The sequence below is a fragment of the Falco naumanni genome, chromosome Z (genome assembly GCF_017639655.2).
Source record: "Falco naumanni isolate bFalNau1 chromosome Z, bFalNau1.pat, whole genome shotgun sequence".
Classification (NCBI taxonomy): Eukaryota; Metazoa; Chordata; class Aves; order Falconiformes; family Falconidae; genus Falco; species Falco naumanni.
Genome location: NC_054080.1, coordinates 56136456 through 56157800, shown reverse-complemented (window position 1 = coordinate 56157800; position 21345 = coordinate 56136456). Strand labels below are relative to the sequence as shown.

Sequence of the window (21345 nt, the reverse complement as noted above, 5' to 3'; positions counted from 1 at the left end):
GGACGCAGCTTGATGCAAGCAAATGTCAATTTATTGTACAGAAGCACAAGTTTTTATACACTTTCAGAAGCTGCGCGTTTTAAACAGATTGGTTCTTGAAGCTAAGCCTTGCAGGCTAGGCAATCCCTGGTTGGTGGTTAACTGCCATCAATTAACAGCAAGGTGTTACCTTTCCTTGGCGCCATCCGTCCCCCACTCCCCTGTGCTCTGCAAACATGCCTCATCATGTTAATTGTTGTCTAGACAAGCTCGAGCACATTCCCCTCAGCTAACTGATTGCCACGCATGGTCCTAGTTTCCAACCTGCTCCTGCATCTCCCCCTTCCTGTTGCACAAAAAGAACCTTTGAAACCAAACGAGTAAAAACAAGGTATAAGTAATAGAACAAATAAAAAAGGCAACTAAGACATATTATCAGTGTCAAAATAACCCACTGTCTCTGTTCCGTACAATTTTACAATTTCCCCTTTTTGTTTTTGAACAGCTAGTACCAGGTTTGCCATATTCTGCAGGGCCCTTGCAAACATGACAGCAACCAAGGCAATAGCAAACAAACAATACTGCCAATTGAGTGAATGGATGCCAAAAAGGCTGAAATTTTCTCAGATTTTGATAACATGTTGCTGCAATGGGGCACCTAAAATCCACGCAGCACATACCATCAAAATCCTCACAGCCATGTCCCTGAACCAACAACAAAAAGCAGCGGCAATTTTGACTCACATTCTTAACTGCCTACCAAACAAGGTGATTTAACTCGTTAATGCTTTCCCTGCTGTTACTCTGGATAAGAGAAGAACCGCTGCGACACGTTCCCATCATAGCCTCCTACATTAGCATCTACAGAAAGACAATTATCGACATTCAAAGTGTAAACAATATCATCTTCTTTTGGATTAACATTATACATAGGTGGAAGGGCACACCAAACAAGAACTGGTTCAGTCAAAAAGTTCGAAACATCTCATGCCTTCTCTGAACATACCTCTGGGTCATTCCCTTCATTCCCTCTCTTCTTTATGCAAAGAGAAACACTTTTACCATAACAGAGAAGCCCCTATTTACATCTCTGAGCCGGGACACAAACCGCAGCTGTATGCTCCACAAGGCTCAGGGCAGAAATCATTCATGCAGTTACATAGCTATATATCTCTACAAGCATGCAGACACCTATTAAACACTAGATAACCATGTTCATCTTTCCTATTCTCCTTCACAATACCTAGCTGTTCTCTCATCTCTTGTTAGGTCAAATATTCTCCAGTTTCCTCTCCTGTATATCTCTTCAGACATTCTCTATCCTCCCCTTTTTTGCTTGTTAATTGCGAGGAGGCAAAGGGTGTGTGTAGCTGGGTGACCATGACCTGCTTTATGTTACAATCAACTAAACACTGAATACAGAAAAAAAAAAAAAGCATGGGAGACATAAGGCAAACATCAATAAGGTGGTTAAAGATAATTATAATAAATCCTGTAATACTTTTGAGTCATGGCCCAAAGTTTCCCAGCCGTGAGAAGAGACCAAAGGCATCCCGCCCCTGGCTCTGTTGTAGATCTTTGTTTCAAGGCTTTTGAGTTTTGGATACTTTTGTAAATTAATTCACAGTGGTCACTCAGATTCACGTAACATCCTATCAAAGTCTTCACACTTGTGTCCCTGTGCTAATAATAAAAATCAATAGCAACTCGGTTCTGTAGCAACATATGATGGACAGAATCAACATCTGTTAATAAGCCAGAAAAAAAAATAGTATTTGTAGTATTACTTTGTTTAGCAAGCTAGCAGCCTAATTTACTAAGCAAGTTAAGAGCGTGTACTATTCTTACAGAAGAGATTAGAGAAGCAAAAATCTGTTATGCTGTATTCCAGAACTCAGCCTGAGAATTACAGTCTGCTGTGAGTTCTGCATTACAATCATTTGACACGTTGGGGTTGCGATTGTGAAAGCTGCCCGTTTACAATTTTCATTGGCATTATCACAGCTAGTTGTTTTAAAAGCAACCCTTGAGCTTCCTGATGTTCGACTTGTTGCAAAATATTCTGAAGCCAATCAATAGTTAGTATTAAAGTTAATGACTCTCTAGGACCCTGCAAGACTGTGGCAAGACTCCCGCATCCGGACTGCCTTAATAGCCATTCCTTCATTTGCAAACAGTTGTCCCTGGGATACCTTGCCTGAGTCACAGAATCGGCGCAACTAATTTTCTCCAGCCAACTGCTCATAGTTAACAGCAATTCCCCGATTAAGGTTTTCAATCAAGGCCACTATACATAGCTCACAAAAATCAGATAACCACATCATATACTGTATCAGTTAGTACCATACAAAGCAATAACTTCCAATCATGCAGTGTGAGTGTATAAGGCTCTGCCATCACTTCAAGAAGGGACATAGCAAATGTATTATGAATCCTCCCTTCCCACACTGCTCTGCATAACTCTTTAACAGCCTCGTATTGCACAGGCTGCCACTCTGCAGGTTGATTTGTCTGACAAAATACTGAACATGCCATAGCGACTCCTAAATCCCATCACTTAAGTGTTTCCCACTTGCCTTCCTGCCACCAATCCCTCAGACCCCCTTTCACCCTCCCCAAAAATACAATCAATGCATTAGGAGAGACGAGGGGGTGGGGAAAGGTCTAGCTCCTTTTCCAGATCTATAGGACCTGGATCAAAAGGTTTATCAGTGTCAATAAAATCATTGTCCGAGTTATCCTGTTCCCGTGCTTGCTCCTGTGTTGTGAGGGTCGCTGCAATCAGTGACAGAAGCTCTGGGGGCAGAGGAGGTGTGGACGGAATCGCCATCGCTGACGGTGTCTTGAGAAGAGTCGCGCTGTCGGTGGAATTTACAGCTTCCTCTGGTTTAGCACCATTAGTAGAATTAGTCCACACTTGGCAAAGAGTAGTCAGAATTTGCCACCAAGGTGCTAAATGCATTCCCGACACGGAGTTCCCCTCCGCGGCAGCATCATACAATTGGCTGCTGTCTGTACACACTTTCATTCTTTCAAAGTCTCTAAAGTTTCTTGGCTGCTCACCTGTCTCGATGAATACAGGTGTTATCCTCGGGGTTTAGGTTGTCCGCCTGGTCCAGACAGCAAGTTCAGCCAAGCCGTCTCCTCCGGAACACAGCCCTCTTCCACGAGCTGTCTTTTCTATCGACCAGTTCCGTCCTTATTCTTCCAAGGCTTCGGGACACCACCATAGGGGTCACCATTTGAGGAGACTGAGGCACGGACTCCCTGATCTGACTAGAAGACCCTTCATGAGTCCATATACGTCTCTTTCTGGGGACGAAGCCTGATTCCCCATTACGGATTTCCCACAGCTCACCTCTCAGCTCCGGAGGGATTTCAGGCCGGCTCCTGCTTCCTTTCAGCAGATCATTCAAAGTTCTGTGGGATTCGCTGCATGTCGCTCAGATAGGCGATTCGAGAGCCCTTCACGTCAGATCCTTAAACGCATCACGTCGGGGTCACCAATTTGCGGCGAATGAAGAGACGGGACGCAGCTTGATGCAAGCAAATGTCAATTTATTGTACAGAAGCACGAGGGTTTATACACTTTCAGAAGCTGCGCGTTTTAAACTAATTGGTTCTTGAAGCTAAGCCTTGCAGGCTAGGCAATCCCTGATTGGTGGTTAACTCCATCAATTAACAGCAAGGTGTTACCTTTCCTTGGCGCCATCCTTGGCGCCATCCGTCCCCCACTCCCCTGTGCTCTGCAAACATGCCTCATCATGTTAATTGTTGTCTAGACAAGCTCGAGCACATTCCCCTCAGCTGATTGCCACGCATGGTCCTAGTTTCCAACCTGCTCCTGCACCTAGAAGAGTATTTCCATATGTAACGGAGCCATTGGTTATAGTCTACTTATCTTGAAGCAGGTAAGATCTGTGTCTGCTATCTTTAAAACCAGAAAAAAAAAAAAAACACCCTAATGCTGATATGTTTCATTGAGAAGAATTGTTTTACACTAACTGTAATAGCTTTATAAATGTGTTTTGTTTTATTCACATAGTCTGTGTATTCCGTTTACTAAGTCCTATTTGTCAAGCAGAGAACAAGCCAGTAGTCTTCTGCTCTTTTATTGTGTGTAAGTCAAGTAGGCATGGGGAGAGGGAAGCATGATCTGTCTACATAGTGCTACATATTGTACTAGCTTTCTTAAGGAGTAGCCAGAATTTAATATTTGCTTACACAGTTAGAATAAAATTATGTCCTGTTAACATCATGGCATTGACAGTACACAGATGTGACCATTAGAAAATTACAAGTTCAATATGAAGCCAAGGTATGCGACAACGTTTACTCATATTATAGGTTTATTTGCTAGATCATCCCTTTACTCATGCAGATCAGCTTCAAGCTCCACTGCTTTCTTGCTCAGTGCTAAACTTTTTTGACAACAGACAATAAGAGTTTATGCTTGCTAAAAGCTTATGCTTGCTCAGTGTTCTAATTCTTGCCTCTGGAGGCTACAGACATTTTGGGCAAAGATGCAATGCAGACAGAAGAAATTCCTCAATAACCTTTGTTTCCAGTGAGTCATCTGGGCAGGATTTCTAGAGAGCCATAGCATTCACTATTCTGCTAATTGTCTACCACAGCTTTCAGATATATGTCCATGTTATTTTCATCTGCCCCTAGATTCTGTTTCAATTAAATTTTCAGCTGGGAAAACCCAACAAATTTCAAGTTAAATTAGTCTATCTGCACAACAGGGATGTAAGGTTCTATACAAGAAACAGTTACTTTTGCTCCTCTCAGAGTTTTACTACAAACATTTGAGTTCAAATACAAAAATGGCTTCCATCTTTGTGACCTAAATCAGGAAAACATACCATAAATGTTTTTCAGCCTCCTGCATTAAAAATCAAAAGGACCTATAACCTACACAATCAGCTAACTTTGGCAAATGTCAAGTCAAGAAGAAATTCTGATTTTGAAGCAATACTACAAGACGAAAACACTGTTGCATTAAAATTGATGACCGTGAAATGAATTCTACTTTTATGGCATATAGAACAGAGAATTTTCATTTGATTGGTATTATTCTAAAATTAGAAATACTTTGGGTTATCTCCTCATAAAAATTATACAGAACACCAAGAACATCATTTTATGGGGGAAGATTGCAGCTGGGACAGATCTGAAAGGAAACAAATTAAAAAAAACCAAACTGAGAATCTTACTTTAAAGAAGGGAAGTACAGTTTGAATGAGATGTATTCTAAGTGGCCATTTTCTGAAATAAACAAAAAAGCTTGTTTGGTCACAGTTCTGTTGAAAACTGATTATTATTTTGCTCTACATATTTGGAAGTAATGTGTTTTAACACAGAAGACTCCTAAGCATGCTCCTTGTCATGACAGCCACTGTTTTGGAGAAGTCCACATTTTCACAAATTCTGCTTTTGTTTCTTTCTCACTCCAGAACTGGAAAGCACCCATAGAGATTCAAGTGCGTGCATGTGCGCACACACAATTACTTCTCTCCCTGCCCCATACCAGATTGCATCAAATCTGAAAACATGCAACTCTTATAAAAAGGCATTACTACATTAAAAAAAACAACTACATTAAAGCTATGGTGCTTTCTCTTTCATCCTCTCTTTCTCACAGTTCTAAGAGGCTTTTAGGTGGTTTTGGTGTGAACACCAATCTAAGAGCTGAGCTGCGCGATTCAAAAAGCAGGGAAAAAATTGCTCTTTTGTGGTGCTTCACTTACCACAAACATATTTTTTTTCCTGTCACAGCTTACCAAAAATTGCCACAGTAGATAACATCAGCAATTGTTAGTATACAGAAACAAAGATTTTCAGATTTGACATTCTTTTTTTAAACTCTGAAGCATCCTTTATATAACACTGGCCTTCACTTTAAACATTTGATTTTGTGTTAATTTCCACTGGAACTTAAGTTCATGCATGTATCAGTTCCTACAAGGAAATATTCACCTTCTCAAAAGAATACCCTGAATACAGCTTAAGGCTAGACCTGGAAAAACTGTGGCAGCTTTACTAGGAAAAGATCCAAATAATCTGCCTTTAGGTGTATGATTTTTACTCTTGCAAAGATTCCTTAGGACAGTTTCATCCACTGTCCGTGAGTTGTCTGTTTAGTGTTTCCTGGCTGGATGATACGATGTGCTGATTAGGCTGGCATTGCTAACTTTCAGAGTTCCTGCAGCCTCCCATTTATTATGGGTCATTTCTGTTTCAGGTTGGGCTTTTTGTTGTTGCTAAACCCTGATTCAGTTTACAGTGCAGTCTCACAAATGACTGTGTCAACAGATGGGGTGAGCTCTGCAGCACCAGGAGGAAACAAATGGGCAGATGAAAGCGCACATATGGGGACTTCCAGTGAAGCCAGTATATGATTACTTCAGGAGCAGTACTGAGGACTCCAAAATCAGTACCTGCCAATGCAGGCTAGTTGCCAATACCCACCTCCAGCAGCATGAAATCTGCATGTCAACAATGGATGCAGAAGAGGTCCCAGCTTGGAACAGGGACATTCAATGAGGACAGTCATAAGGACTTGAAGGGTGTTTAGGCTGCTTCCAGGTGGTTAACTGCAACCTTTTAGGCATCCTTTACACAGCTTCAATACTGCTTGCTCAGATGTTGGTGATGCTTAAGTAGCATCACAGACAGGATAGCACATTTAATGCACAGACTGAAGTTGCCTGGGTAATAAGAGTCATAGAACTATAGAATCATAGAATCATTTAGGTTGGAAAAGACCTTTGAGATTATCAAGTTTAACCGTTAACCCACGACTACCAAGTCCATCACTAAACCATGTCCCTAAGCACTGCATCTACATATCTTTTAAAGACCTCCAGGGATGGCGATTCCACCACCTCCCTGTTCCAACGCTTGGCCACCTTTTTGGTGAAGAAATTGTTCCTAATATCTAATCTAAGCCTCCCCTGGAGCAACTTGAGGCCATTTCCTCTCATCCTATCACATGCTACATGGGAAAAGACTAACGCCCACCTTGCTACACCCTCCTTTCAGGTAGAGAGCAACAAGGTCTCCCCTGAGCCTTCTCCTCTCCAGGCTAAACAGCCCCAGTTCCCACAGACACTCCTCATAATAAGACTTGTTCTCCAGACCCTTCACCAGCTTCACTGCCCTTCCCTGGACACGCTGCAGCCCCTCTACGTCCCTCCTGCAGTGAGGGGCCCAAACCTGAATACAGGGTTCGAGGTGCAGCCTCACCAGTGCCCAGTGCAGGGGGACAGTCCCTTCCCTTGCCCTGTGGCCACACTGCTTCTGACACCAGCCAGGGTGCTGCTGGCCTCCTTGGCCACCTGGGCACCCTGCTGGCTCACGCCCAGCCGGCTGCCGACCAGCACCCCCAGGCCCTTTCCCACCAGGCCCTTTCCAGCCGCTCTGCCCCAGCCTGTAGCGCTGTGTGGGGCTGGTGTGACCCAGCTGCAGGACCCGGCACGGAGCCTTCTTGAACCTCATCCAGCTGGCCTCGGCCCACCGGTCCGGCATGTCCAGACCCCTCTGCAGAGCTTTCCTGTCCTCCAGACAGGATCAACACTCCTGCCCAACTTGGTGTCATCTGCAAACTTACTGAGGGTGCACTCGATCCCTTTGTCCAGATCATCAATGAAGATATTAAACAGGACTGGCCCAGCACTGAGCCCTGGGGAACACCACTTGTGACCAGTCACCAGCTGGATGTAACTCCATTTTTTATTTTTATTTGGGCTCGGCCATCCAGCCAGTTTTTAACCCAGTGCAGAGCGCACCCGTCCAAGCCATGAGCAGCCAGCTTCTCCAGGGGAATCCTGTGGGAAATGGTGTCAAGGGCTTTACTAAGTCTAGGTAGACAACATCCACAGCCTTTCCCTCATCCACTAGGCAGGTCGTCTTGCTGTAGAAGGAGATCAGGTTCATCAAGCAGGACCTGCCTTTCCTAAACCCATGCTGGCTGGGCCTGGTCCCCTGGTTGTCCCACACATGCTGTGTAATGGCACTCAAGGTGATCTGCTCCATAACCTTCCCCAGCACAGAAGTCAAGACTGACAGGCCTGTAGTTACCCAGAGCCTCCTTCTGGCCCTTACTGTAGACAGGCGTCACACTGGCTAACCTCCAGTCTTCTAGGACCTCCCTGGTTAGCCAGGACTGTTGATAAATAATGGAAAGCGGCTCGGTGAGCTCTTCTCAGTACCCTTGGGTGGATCCCATGTAGCCCCATAGACTTGTGCATGTCTAGTGTGGCAGGTCACTGACCATTTCCCCTTGGATTATGTGGGCTTCATTCTGCTCCCCGTCCCTGTCTTCCAGCTCAGGGGGCTGGATACCTGAAGAAAAACCGGGCATACTATTAAAGACTGAGGCAAAGGCAGCATTAAGTACCTCAGCTTTTTCCTCACCCTTTGTCAGTAAGTTTCCTCCCGCATCCAATGAAGGATGGAGATTCCCCTTAGCCCTTTTGTTTCTAATGTGTTTATAGGAACATATTTAATTGGTTTTTACAGCAGTAGCCAGATTAAGTTCTAGTGGGGCTCTGGCCCTTCTAATTTTCTCCCTACATAACCTCAGGGCATCCTTATAGTCTTCCCAGTTTGCCTGCCCCTTCTTCCAAAGGTGCTAAACTCTCCTTTTCCCCTGAGTTCCAGCCAAAGCTCTCTGTTCAGCCAGGCTGGGCTTCTCCCCTGCTGACTTGTCTTCCAGCACATGGGGACAGCCCGCTCCTCTGCCTTTAGGATCTCCTTCTTGAAGAACGCCCAGCCCTCCTGGACCCCTTGGCCCTTCAGGACTGCCTCTCAAGGGACCGTGTCAGACAGGCCCCTATATAAAGAAGGGTTCCTGCTCTCTCAAGCCCACCTTCATGCATATGCTGTGGCAGGGAAGTGAAAACTCATAACCGGAGAAAACTATATTGTTTGCTGCCAAAAATGAACTGAGGAATACAAAATGCTATGGGCATGCACTACAGTTGTTTACAGAGTTTTGAGACAATCTGGATCTTTTTTTGGCATGTGTGTAAGTGCAATGAGGGTGACAATACTCATTCCTTCTGGTACACTTTTCAACACGTCATACTGCCACAGCTCACAAGAGTACAAGCCTAGGGTAGAAAGCAAATGTAGGGAGGAACCACCATGTGAAATAGCAAATGTTAACATTAATGAACCAACAATCTCCTGGTTATAACAACTGCCACAGCTGCCTGAGCACCATGAAAACCATACAGGGGTTTTGGTGCTTCCGCCTCCCTGGAGAGCAGAGTTCTACATGCACTGCTGGCAAAGCATATCCCCCACGATGGAGTTACCTTGCGAGACATGCCTCCACAGCGCACTTTGCTGTCACTGCAGCAGCTGCAGGGGAGCAAGTCAGTCACAGCCAGCCCTCCTTCATTTTCAGGGTCTGTTTCCCTGTTTCTCACCAACCACACTCAAAAGAACTGGCCATTTGTAGTTTCAAAAGTTTTCCAACAAATTGAATGATTAAATTCCTTAAACACTGCTACCCATTCCTAATCCCTTTTTGCCAACATCCCTTTCAGGAAAAACTGCTGCATCCCATGGTGCCTGATTTATATTTCATTTTGAAAACAGGAAGTAAAGGGATGAAAGTCGGGGATTAAAACACTTGGTCTTTACAACATTTTTTTCTGCAGAATAGTTTCTTAGTTGCCATGGGCACTGCTCACCGACCCTTAGCCCCTGAATGCACTTCTTTTTGCATTCATGACATCTTTTAAAAAGACTCCATAGAGAACAAATGAGGGAAAACATCCTTATGTTCAACTGCTCTCAACGCAAGAAATTAGATTTGCTTCTCTTTCAGTCTGTTCTCTCCCTTTTGCAGTTTTAAGAGTGAAATCTGAACTAAGAGTTTGAATAAGGGCAAGTGAAACCTGAAGAACACAGAAGCAAAGTGGGCTAATACTACAGCATCTGGCTGTTTGCTCCCCACAAGGCAGGTGTTCACAAACAAAGCAGTTTCTGCAGATTAATATAGTCACATAATGGACAATGTCACTGGTAACCAGCTTAGTGCCCAAATACCAATGATGTAATACTTTAACCCTTCCTGGCTCCCGCTTCCCTATCAATTAAATATTCTGAGTTAGAAAACAGAAGTGAATTTATTTCCTGTAAGAAACACATTAAGTATTGTGTTTCTTGATTCACAAGAAAGCCTGGTTCAAATACTAAGAAATCAAAGGAAATGAAAAGAATAACTGGAAATAAATATTGCAAAATTAAATAGACCAATAGCTAAAGAAAATTGCCATTGTTTTCTGTTCATGTTCTCCACTAAATCTAAACGCTGGCATAAAATTTCATTTATTCCACAATCTTTAAACAAACTGGTAGCTTCACTGATTGTGCCATAAAATCAACAAATAGTCACAGTAAAGAAGCCTGCTTCTCCTATAAAGCAAAATAAACAATGAATGATCAAGAAGTGTGCAGCCCTGTAAGAAGCAAGAGCTCTGTATTATTTTGCTGATGGAATAATGCATTTGCTGACATGACCCACAAAATAGAATGGTTGACAATCTCTCAAAACTTTATGGAAAACTCTACATTAACCTGCAATGAAAACACTTGTATGACTTATGTCCAGGAAATACTGTTCAATAGGGGGACATCATGTCTTGGGTTTTTTCCCATTTCTGTTAACATGTTCATTGTAAGATGGACAGGTTTATATATGTTATGCATAGCAGGGCTCTAAGAGAAAGGAGGTGATCTGTTATAAAAGGTATATAAATTGATGAAGCTTCAGAAGAATTAATTTATTGAGATCTGCCTTTAAAGGTGGAGATTTTATATCCCTTATTTACAAGGGGCTGAGAAGTGGCAGAAGTGCAGTATCTGCAGGATCGTAACTAGCTGTGCAAGATGGCTTCTGTAAAGCACCCTCAGTTCAGATGCGAACCTTGTCAAGGTCAGCACTCTACTACAGTCCAAAGTAAGCATGGATATGGCTGTGATGTCATATAGCTTTGTTCATCTCAGCAGTGCACTGTAGCATCTTTTTGCTTTATTGCAATCAGGAAAAGTATTTGGAAAACTTCCTGCCATTGCTAGCTGATCAGTTTTTGAAAGTGTAATAAATGCAACAAAAGAAACCATGCACAAATAGCAGCAGGATTGGAGAGACGCTGATTGCCTGTCCTTTATTCCTCCTCAGAATAGTAACACCTGAAAAGATCTCCTTCCAACCAGGTAGCACAGGAACAAATCTTGGAGTCCATCTTCTTTGGGAGAGTGTTTTGACAGCTCCCCAAAAGCCACTGTTCAGCCGTCATTCTACAATTGACCAATCTGTGTCAAAAATGAAGATTACCAGGCAGAAATGAACCAAGCTGGAAGTCTGGGCATGTATCCCTTATCTCCTGAAGTTTCACCCCCCCTTTTCATTTCTTAGTGATTCAGTAGATGTACCATACACACTACAATTCAAGAGACCTTCACCAAATGCAGACAACTTTCAGAAATGCCCTTCAGACTGCCTTTCCCAAAGCTGTGCTTCCATGATGTTTGCTTTCTGGCAGAGACAGTATAAAACTTCCGTCTCAGAATAAGCCAGGAAAATAGACACAAGCACAATTGCTGTGTTAGACTAATACTAAGTACAAATCAAATAAAAAAAATAAGAGGCAAAATATAGTTAAGACTAAACACTGTATGCCTTAGCTGATCTGTACTCCTCTGCATAGTATTGAAAAATCCAGTAGAGACCTAGGAGTACCACTTACTGTGTTATGCATCTGCTAAGGTGTTAAACTATCTGGTCATCTGAATCTGTGCATGGTTTTCTCAAGATCAATTTGAATGAACTAAGATGATGCAGGTTTCCAGGAGACAGACAGCTTTCAGAGGCAATTGTCAGGTAAGCATTCAATATCTCAAAGCGTGTCTGTATTATGTATCTGATCCGTAACTAATGTACACAACAAGACCAAATCATGGTCTGGGCACTGTTAAAACTGCCAAAGAATCAAAGACTGATCAACTAAAATATGATATAATTTGGTATAAACTGTCTGTCAGTTCAGGGCCCTGACTAAGACTTTTACATTCCCTTTAGTTGGTCTTGTTTATCTGAATTGCTCAAATTATCTTCTTTTTTCCACAAAGCTGCTGGAGCTAACCAGTTGTATCCTGATCTATTACACTTTTCTTTAATCAAATGGAAACGATCTTTTAAATCTTTCTTCTTCTTTTTTTTTTTTTTTTTTTTTTTTTTTTTTTTTTTTTTTTGGCAGGACACACTGGCCTAAAGAACTATTATATATGACAACAGTTGTTTACTGGTATAATCATGGATAAAATTAAAACCGCATCTAAAAGCATAACCACTGCATTGTTCAGATGATAAGGTAGATATTGCTGAACTGATTCTGTCCTTGCCAAACAGCTGTACAAAATCAAAGCATATATTGTCCTTTTTTTTTATTATCTCTTATCTGCTTGAAAATGCACTTTTTTAAAGATCTACACAAAGACAGTACAGGGTCCATTCTGTTCACAGTGGGATTTGCACTGTAATATTAAAAGTGACTTAAATATATATTTTAGATTTACAAATACAGACTCCTTCAGCAAGACTTCTGCAGAAATAGCGATTTGTTTTTCATGGTATACTTGTATGAAAAAGATAATGTTCTTATACTTGTACAAGGCTGAGTACTAGCTTGCACAACAAATAGATCTTCATGAAAAGCATAATGGTAGTATTCACATTTCTAATCACTGGATATGTAATAGTGCAGACACTGGATTTTGTTAATGATATGTTGCATACTTTAATTTTCACCAATTTCAGTAAAAAGACTTACAAACCAGAAAAGCTATGGATTCATATTTTCAAATACAGTATTAACAGTTCACAAATGACAGAAATTTGCTTTTTTCTGAAAACACAAAGTGGAACCAACTGAAAATAACTTACTTGTGTCAAGTAGCACCCTGGTTTTTTACTAGATACTCCACAGGATGACTTAACAGAACAAAATTACTCCGCCCTGTTGAACCTTCTAAAGCAAAGCTTTCATCTGTAGCCCTCCTTATTAAAATTATTCTCCAAGAAAGAACTATAGGATCTAATAGGCATAAGGATTCACCCTGACTTCACGTTGACAGTATTTCTACCAGTAACACCTGCACCTAATATTATAGGCTGGCAATTTTCAGAGCCATTCTACTCAGAACAAAAAGTATCAATGCTTCAAATATGAAGTCAGAAAATAGTGTTTTGTAAGAAGAATAATTAATATGAAGATTAGCTGAAGCAAATACCTGCCTCCCTCATCCTTCTGTTTTCCTAGACTCTTCTGATTCTTTGCACTTCCACAAAGCAAGAAAAGTAACTGTGTTAGTTTTACTGTGTATATGGAAGAAGAAATGAAATAGCGATTTCAGCCCATGAACTTTTCCTGCTTGTCCTTCCCTTTCAAAAATCCTGCATGTTTATCATTGATTCTGGGAAACAATTAGTTTAGGCTGTTGTAGCCCCTCTTATTAGAAAAGCTGCTAGTACAGGAAATTATTCAGCTGGAAACTTGCTTTCTCTCCTTTCTAGAGCTTCCCAAAAAGAAAAAAAAACTCATTCACCTCTCTTTCTGGTCCTGATCTGCCTTGAAAATGCATGGAAGACTGAAAAAGCTGAACAGTTGTTAAGTAATTATTGATGTGAGGTGATTCACGAGATCCTAAACTACTATGAGGTCCAAGTTAGCTAAAGATTAGCAAACACACAGCATGTCCGGTGTTTAACTGGCATTTGCCTTTATGTACCAATAGGCTTTCTAAAATGAAAATGTAGTTGAACTCTACATGGAAAAAAATGAAGGCCAGAAACAGAAAGATGAGAGACTATAAGAGTATCTGGGGCAGAAGAAAGTCCTGGGAGTGGTCCTACCGTGGCATATGCACCTCAGTTGCCTAGAGATGTTCAGTTTAGGTTGCATATCCCAAAGATCCAAAGCTACAAAGGTGGAATTCAGAATAAGTAAGGAAACTGGAAGAGTAAAGGATTATAAAAATTGACTGAGAGAATGAAAAAAAACCCAGGAGAATACAAAAAATAAGACCTGAAAAGCCTGGAGGTTATTTTAAAGTATCGATTTAGAAGAAGATGCTTCTTCCAGATCAGGCCCCAAGATCCATCCAGACTGCACACTGTGCCCACTAGCAGCTGGCATTTCAGGAGAAAGAGTGAGAACCTACAAATAAGCAGTACAGAGTGACTGCACTTTTTCCTAATCTGTTTTAGCTTGATGCTAACTTCTCCTGAAGCATGATCTTGAAGCACCGATATCCTTTGTAAATATCATGTTTATTTTTAACAGTCTCATTACCCACAGAAATGTCCAGTCCCCTTTGACTCGCATATGGCTTCTAGCTTCCATTGTATGTTGTGGTAATAACCATTTTTAATAATTACCACATGGTAACTGTTCAACTCACCAAAAAAATCTTTAAAGTTTGATGGCCTTTCAAAGCTGGAAGGAGATGACTAAGAAAAGGACAGATTTTAAAAGTAATTTTAGTCTAGAGGCATTTTGTGCATTAGCATTCGTCTCAGCATCACTTTATGCTCTGATTTTGGATGCTGTCTAGCTTTCTGTCACTGAATTCCCTGCTTAGAAAGATCTCCATCCATCCTCCCCAAGGGAAAATGAAATCCAGACACAGTCCACATTTTTAAAATAAGATAGGAAGCACTGCTTTTTATCCCACCAAAATATTTTAAAAGTACAGACTGAATATTATGATGCACAGGGATTATACATAAAATGTTTTGCCAGACATTTTCAGCATCTGTTCCCAGGTGTTTGCAGGCTATTTGTGTACATGTTTGCCCTCAAGTTTATGAAGAATTTTACAAATTACACAGAGATGATTAAAGCAGGCATGGGTCTCTTTATTATTCTGCTTTCCTTTGAAAAGTAAATGAAAGTTTGTTGTACTACCTATTGAACTGCTTGCATTAAATGTATTTGTGTTGGGATCTTCTTAGTTGATAGGATTTCATCCCATTACCCAGACAGATTCCCAATTAAATGTATTCAGTGGATGGCTGGAGGCTGGGGTTTGGAAGGAGAAGCGGAATAGTGGCTGCCTTATAAGATTTGCCAAAAAGGTATTTTTGTCTTACATGGTAAGCCATAAACATATATCAACAAAAGTTGCTTAAAATAATTCAGAGATGGAAATTTATATCACATTGCATAATCTGGCCTTATCTTAGAGAGCCAAGGAAAGGGTCAAAGCTTTGAAGACGGAGCAACAAAATCTGGGCTGAAGACTCTGTGTAAAGTTTAGCACAGCAAATAGCTGATTCCACTTGTGAATATACTTCATCATGCCATTTTAAGTCTATGTAACATCAAAGACACATTTGCAGGTACAGTCTTGGGGAGCCAGCAACTTAAGACACCACAATAATGTCACTTGGTTTGTAGGGGGAGGTTAAAAGGAGGATTAAAAGCAGGCAGGCACAATATATTAAATGAATCCATGACTAACAGGGTGTGACAGCAAAGGGTTTAATTCATTTCAACAGAATAGATCCCTAGGGCTGCAAGTGTTACTCCACTGTGCCTTTATCACCTTGGAATTTTTATGGTTATTTTTTCATTAATTCACATTTTTTTAAAGACTTTTTTGACATTAAGCCAATTTTCACTTTTAATTAAAGTCATAAATAACCTTAATTCTGCATTAAAAGTTTTATTATTACTTTTTATTATTATTACCACCAGGAAATATTTCAAATACCAAAGTGTGATGTTAATTAGCAATTATAAGTTCTCAAAGGTCCAGTAACTATTCTGTACCTTGTAAACAAGATACATTGCAAACGTTATCTATGCCTTAAGTATCTGGCTTGATAGATGCCACAATTTTTTGTTTCTTTTTATGGAGGTTTGGCTTATTTCTTTTCCCTTCCATATACCAATGTGACCAATGAGCAGAAATAAATCCTTCTCAAACAAGGATTAAGAAATCAGAAATTTTAAGTCTAGAATGTGCTCACAGAGTCAAGCAAGGAGTAAAAAAGGACAGTTTTCAACTGGCACAAAGAAGGAATGGAGAATGAGCAAAATCAAATAGTGAATGAAATGCAGTAAGGAAAATCCCACATAGTACTACAATCTGACAAAATGAGAGGAGATAACAGTTTAATACCTCTGTTCAGGCCCATTAGGCTAGTTTAGTTGAGGCATCACACACAAATCACTCAGAATGCAACGTCATGATTGGCATTTACTTCACATGCTTGTAAAAGTGTCTGGATGGCTGCGTTGCCCTCCTGGGATAGGCATGACAGGGCTCACAGACCTCCTTTGGCAGTCCTGCCTGTGGGCAGGATGCCCACTCGTAAGGGAGCCAAAGCATTATTTATTAAGTCATTTCACCTCTGATACAGGAGTGGCCACATACAACTTTAAAGGAAATTCCTCAGGAATACTACCGGTCAGCTCCTCAGAGGCTGACATGCTGGTCTCTGCTGCCATGTCCTGCTTCAACAAACCACAAATCAAAACTTACTCTTCAAATTTGTATACTGTAGCTTTAAAGACTGCCACTTAGTGCTTCCAATGCTGTATGAAGAAAGTTTTTTGCTACTTTCTATGAATGAATGCTCATTTAATTTTAAAACTTCTAAACTATGACTTTTTCACATGGGACTGACATCTCAAACATTTATCTACCCCTATACCAGTTCATACATGCTCCCCATTTATCAGGACAACTTTCCTTTAAAATGAAAGCTTACATTTTTATCCTCAATGATTTAAACAATCTAATTAATTCATAGAAGATATGATAAAAAAGCTCAGAAAAAAAAATCCCTTAGGTCACAATTCAGCTTTCCAAGGATATGTTTATACATAAAAACAACTGTTGACTCATGGACTTGACATCCACAGGGAAACGGCATCATGAAATCTCCTGGTATTTGGAAGTGTCTGGTACATGGAAATATAACTTAAGAGTTTAATCTCAGATATTGTCCACCCGCCCTCAAAATCCATCCTTCCATCTGAGATTGGCCAAGTAAACTGGATTTTGTATTACTATGTATTTACCCAGTGGCAGAACTTTAAAACCAAAAATTTCTGTTTCCAAAAATTATTTTTTATTTGCCTCATTATGTATGTTTAGTGATTCATCATCACATCAGAAAATAAAAGCATTAAAGCAGGCAGCCTCATTAATTCAAAGATGAAATTATCGTCTACATAAACCTCATATCTATTATCTCCCTTTAGCAGTTTTTCTACTTAACAGTCTGAAATCAGCACAGGCACTTGAAGGAAACGTCTAATATTAAAACACCTACTTCTCCACATAAGCTTTACACCAGTCAACATGGCAGAAAATTTACCTTTTTCCTGACTTGTTGGTCTTTGGAAGAATGGGCTTTCACATGCTTTCTCAGGGAACTTGGATCTGTGTATCGTTTAGCACATCCTGGAATCTGACATGCATAAGGTTTCTAAATCAAAAACAAAAAGGATAAAGCAGCTGTTATATCACAGATTATTTTAACCCAAGATAATCTCTTTTGAGCCTTGGGATGCTGCAAACTACATTACTAGAGAACACAAATGTTCTACATTATTACAAGCAGAATGCTCGGTAATTTATCAGAAAGGGAAAGGAGAAAAGTAAGGCTTATAAGGAAGACAAATCAAAGGAAAGCTTTCATTATGGCACCTTTCATTGTTACCTTTTTTTTTTTTGTAATCAGTACAATGAATGTTGTTAGTTATACTCACAATGTTTCCACCCTCAGAGCAATCTTTGACTTAATCAGAAATTACATTCTTTAGTGAACCAGGTAAAGAAACTGCAGTAAAGGCCCAGACAGACTGTTTAAGATTATAGAAGAATCTGCTTCAGAAAAAGAGAACAAGAAAGTGTTAGTCTGCTACATTACAAAGAGAGCAAGCAAAAACCAGAGCAAGCATTGAATATCATTTCAAACATACTACATACAAAAATACACATTTTAATGCAAAGTACAAGACAAACTCCTTCAGCTCACATTTTCTAAATACACATAATTTTAGAAAGGTACCAGTGCTATAATACCTTTACAGTTTTCTTAAAAGGAAGCCAAATAAATCTAATTCGCCAAATAAACACTCTCTATAAATACCTCCTTCTGCCTGTTCTAACCTGTCTGTCTTCTCTGAAGACTCATAGGTCCACAATACTCAGTATTAAATAAACATTAAGTCCAACTGTTTGCTGAAATTAGCTACTTTGCAAGTTAGTCATTTATGTTTCACAAAGCATTTCTGAAAACAACTTGTACAAGTGATTAATTTACCAGCCATACACTCGACTCTTTGAAACAGATAATTTAAGCTTGGTGACAGCCTTTTAATTCAAATGACATTGTTCTTATTTTCTTTCTGCCCTTTGGAAACTGCTTGCTTCTGATGAAACACAATCTTTTGTTATGAAACAGAAGGTTTTAAACAAATTTCAGCTGTGACTCAAATTCAGAAGCAACGATATGTTGACACAAAAATTTTTAGATCTACAAAATTCTTCTTCCTCTCTTGACCTGCTGGTACATGCTCCAGCCTTAAGCTTAACTGAATTTTTGGCAGAGAAAACTCAGTTAATCACATTTTTTGTTGTTATTATTATTATCATCATCATTATTATTAATCAGTTATTATCACAGGTGGCTTCTGCATCTTTTCAGAGTGACTTCAGGTTCCCTAAAATCACCTAAGTGGGAGAAAGTTACTGCCTCTACCTGCAGCAAAGCTCGTGGAGCTGTAGCCTTTTTATCAACTAGTTTGGCCCATCTTTCATCCATGCTTATATTACTGGGTCACTTCTGAAACAGCTTGAACAGCCTTATCAGACACTTCTCCCTTCTATCTCTAAGATTATGGGCCACCTGCTACCACCAAGCTGGAGGAAAAGGGCACACGGTGTAACAGAGAGGGGACCACAGTGGGGCTTCTGCTTCCTTACAGTGTCCAAGTGTGTCCTCTGGTGCTTGGCACGGTCGCTGGAGTTGCTGAATGCTTTCTGGCAGCCAGGGTGCTGGCAAAGGTACGGCTTTTCACCCGTATGGCTCCTTAGGTGAATCTTGAGATTTTCTAGTCTGGAAAAGGCTTTCTTGCAACCCTCAAACTAGAAAAGAGAAAGAAATTGTTTGAAAGGAAAGCACACACTGCAAATTGCAACAACAAACACCACACCGGCGCCTGAAAGGACTTTCAGAGACCTCCAGACTGCTATGGCTGGATGCTTCTCCAGAGCTGAGGAAAGCCTGTCTTCTCAGTACAGGCGTTACTGCAGGGCTTAAACCATTTACACCAAAAGCATGTATTTATCCTACCTGTACATGGCTGAATTAGAAACCTGTGTCCTGCTCCCACTTTACAGATGGGACACTGAGACCCAAAGGGACCAGTCAGCTCAGAGTGCAGCACCACTCAGCCCATCTGGGAAACAGCCCTGGCTGATGCTCCCAACAGCACACAGGAAGGTTCTCAGGTCCTGCACTAGCGACCCTTATCTCAGCTCTGGGCTTGTTTGGGTATTAGCAACTAAGCCAAACAAAAGCATCTCCCAGAAGTACCAGCCTAACCTGTGAAGCAACAACAAAATCATGCAGGGAAATGTCAGTCTGCTCTGCCCTGCTGTTGGTGAGTAAAAAAAATTCCCTTTCTGTCATGAGTAAATGTATGGAGGTACCAAAAGTAATGGGAGCCCACCAGAACTGGATTTAATACCTACAGATAACCAAGAATCATCGGGCACCGTATTTCTAGACAAAATCAAGTACTGCATCAGCAGAGAAACCTACGTTTATAAGAGCAGAAAACCAGTTCTTCATCTGTCATGTTCCCATAGTATACTTTATCCTAAGGGAAACTAAAAACCATCAGTTCTAATTGACGCCAGCATTTTAATGCACATCTGATTTCAGCTAAAGTATTTATGAATATTAGTTAGAAGTACAGGCTTTTTCAATTCTATCGGTAAAGATCAATTAATCTCATTAGCTTCGACTGCTGCATATTCCACTGTGCAACATCTAAAGCATCCGCTGCATAGCATGCTAGTTTGCAGTTCTTGTATAAAATGCAAAAATAATAATGCATAACAGAGATGTCAAACATTTCTAATGCTAACATGAAATTTTCCACCATTTCTCTTCCTAAGCATTTCACTCATTTGAAAAAAAACAGGCCATTTTTCACTGATGTTAGAATAACACAAATAAATTTTATAATAAATTATTCAGTGCATATATGTTTACAAAAACACAGGTAGGAAAACAGTGATGTAATACTGAGCATAATTAGCATGCCTTTCTTACAAATCTGTAAGAGCCTCAAAAAAGAGAAAAAACAGGATATAAAACTGTCATTACTTAATTTTAAAGGTTGTTGTATTAATGCAATACAGAGTTACAACCTCAAAGAAGAGTGTAATATGTGTTACCTATAAAACAGCAATATTGTTTAAGAATCTAAAGCTTGAGAAAGGCGATGAACCACCCCCCACTACATCATAACTGTAATTTTATCTTTCACCCATATCAATTTCAGAAAATTTCTTAACCATGAAGCTTTTTAATTATATCCCATCCCTTTATCCAAAGCAAACTGGCAGTCCTTTTCAGATTACCCAGTTCTCATCACTAAACATTAATTTATGTTTGTACATACAGTGTTTCCTTTATGTTTATGAAGGTTTAGTATGCAAGCAAAACACTGTTGTAGGTGTATAAATACTTTTACTTTTAGGGAATTATTATTTGAGAACATTCTAGGATAAATTAAAAACAAACCAAAATAAAACAAAAGACATATCTCTTACAATTGCCTGGGAAAAAAATACTACATTTTTTTAGGAAAATGTAAGGAGTGGAGAAAGCAGAAAAAACATGAGTTAAATGTCTGCTATAACAATGGTCTTTGAAAAGCAAAGTAATTCAAGAGCAGCCATGTTAAAATAACAAAGAAAACTAATGATTAGCCCATCTTATATAGACAGTTGTTATTTCTTACTAAATTCATAAAAGAAATGCCACCCTTTCTAATGACAGTAAGCTGTACAGAAGTAAGAAACAGATTGAAATATCTTAAGCAAACTTCAATTTCATAGGATAAAATTCAGCCTATTGAAAAAGTTCTAAAAGCAGGCCTTCTCATTTTTTTATTTCACAAGTTATTAAACTTCAATATGAATCTTCAGTCATGCAAACAAAATTCAACATATTTAAATAATTGTTTACATGATTTTAAAATTAGCTTTCAATTTAAATGGGAAAAAATGTTTCACTGAGCAGAACTGGGGAAT

General features: G+C 40.1%; 1 protein-coding gene across 1 annotated transcript in view; it reads right to left on the bottom strand.

Annotated features, from left to right (window-relative positions):
• The window catches only part of GLIS3 (GLIS family zinc finger 3), a 169795-nt gene that overhangs the window by 41306 nt on the left and 107144 nt on the right, over window positions 1-21345 (bottom strand). The window contains exons 4-5 of the mRNA XM_040578861.1: window positions 19003-19164; window positions 17390-17500 (exon numbers count right to left, since the gene is read on the bottom strand). Coding sequence (XP_040434795.1) covers window positions 17390-17500; window positions 19003-19164 — 273 coding nt within the window. The remainder of the gene's footprint in view (window positions 1-17389; window positions 17501-19002; window positions 19165-21345) is intronic.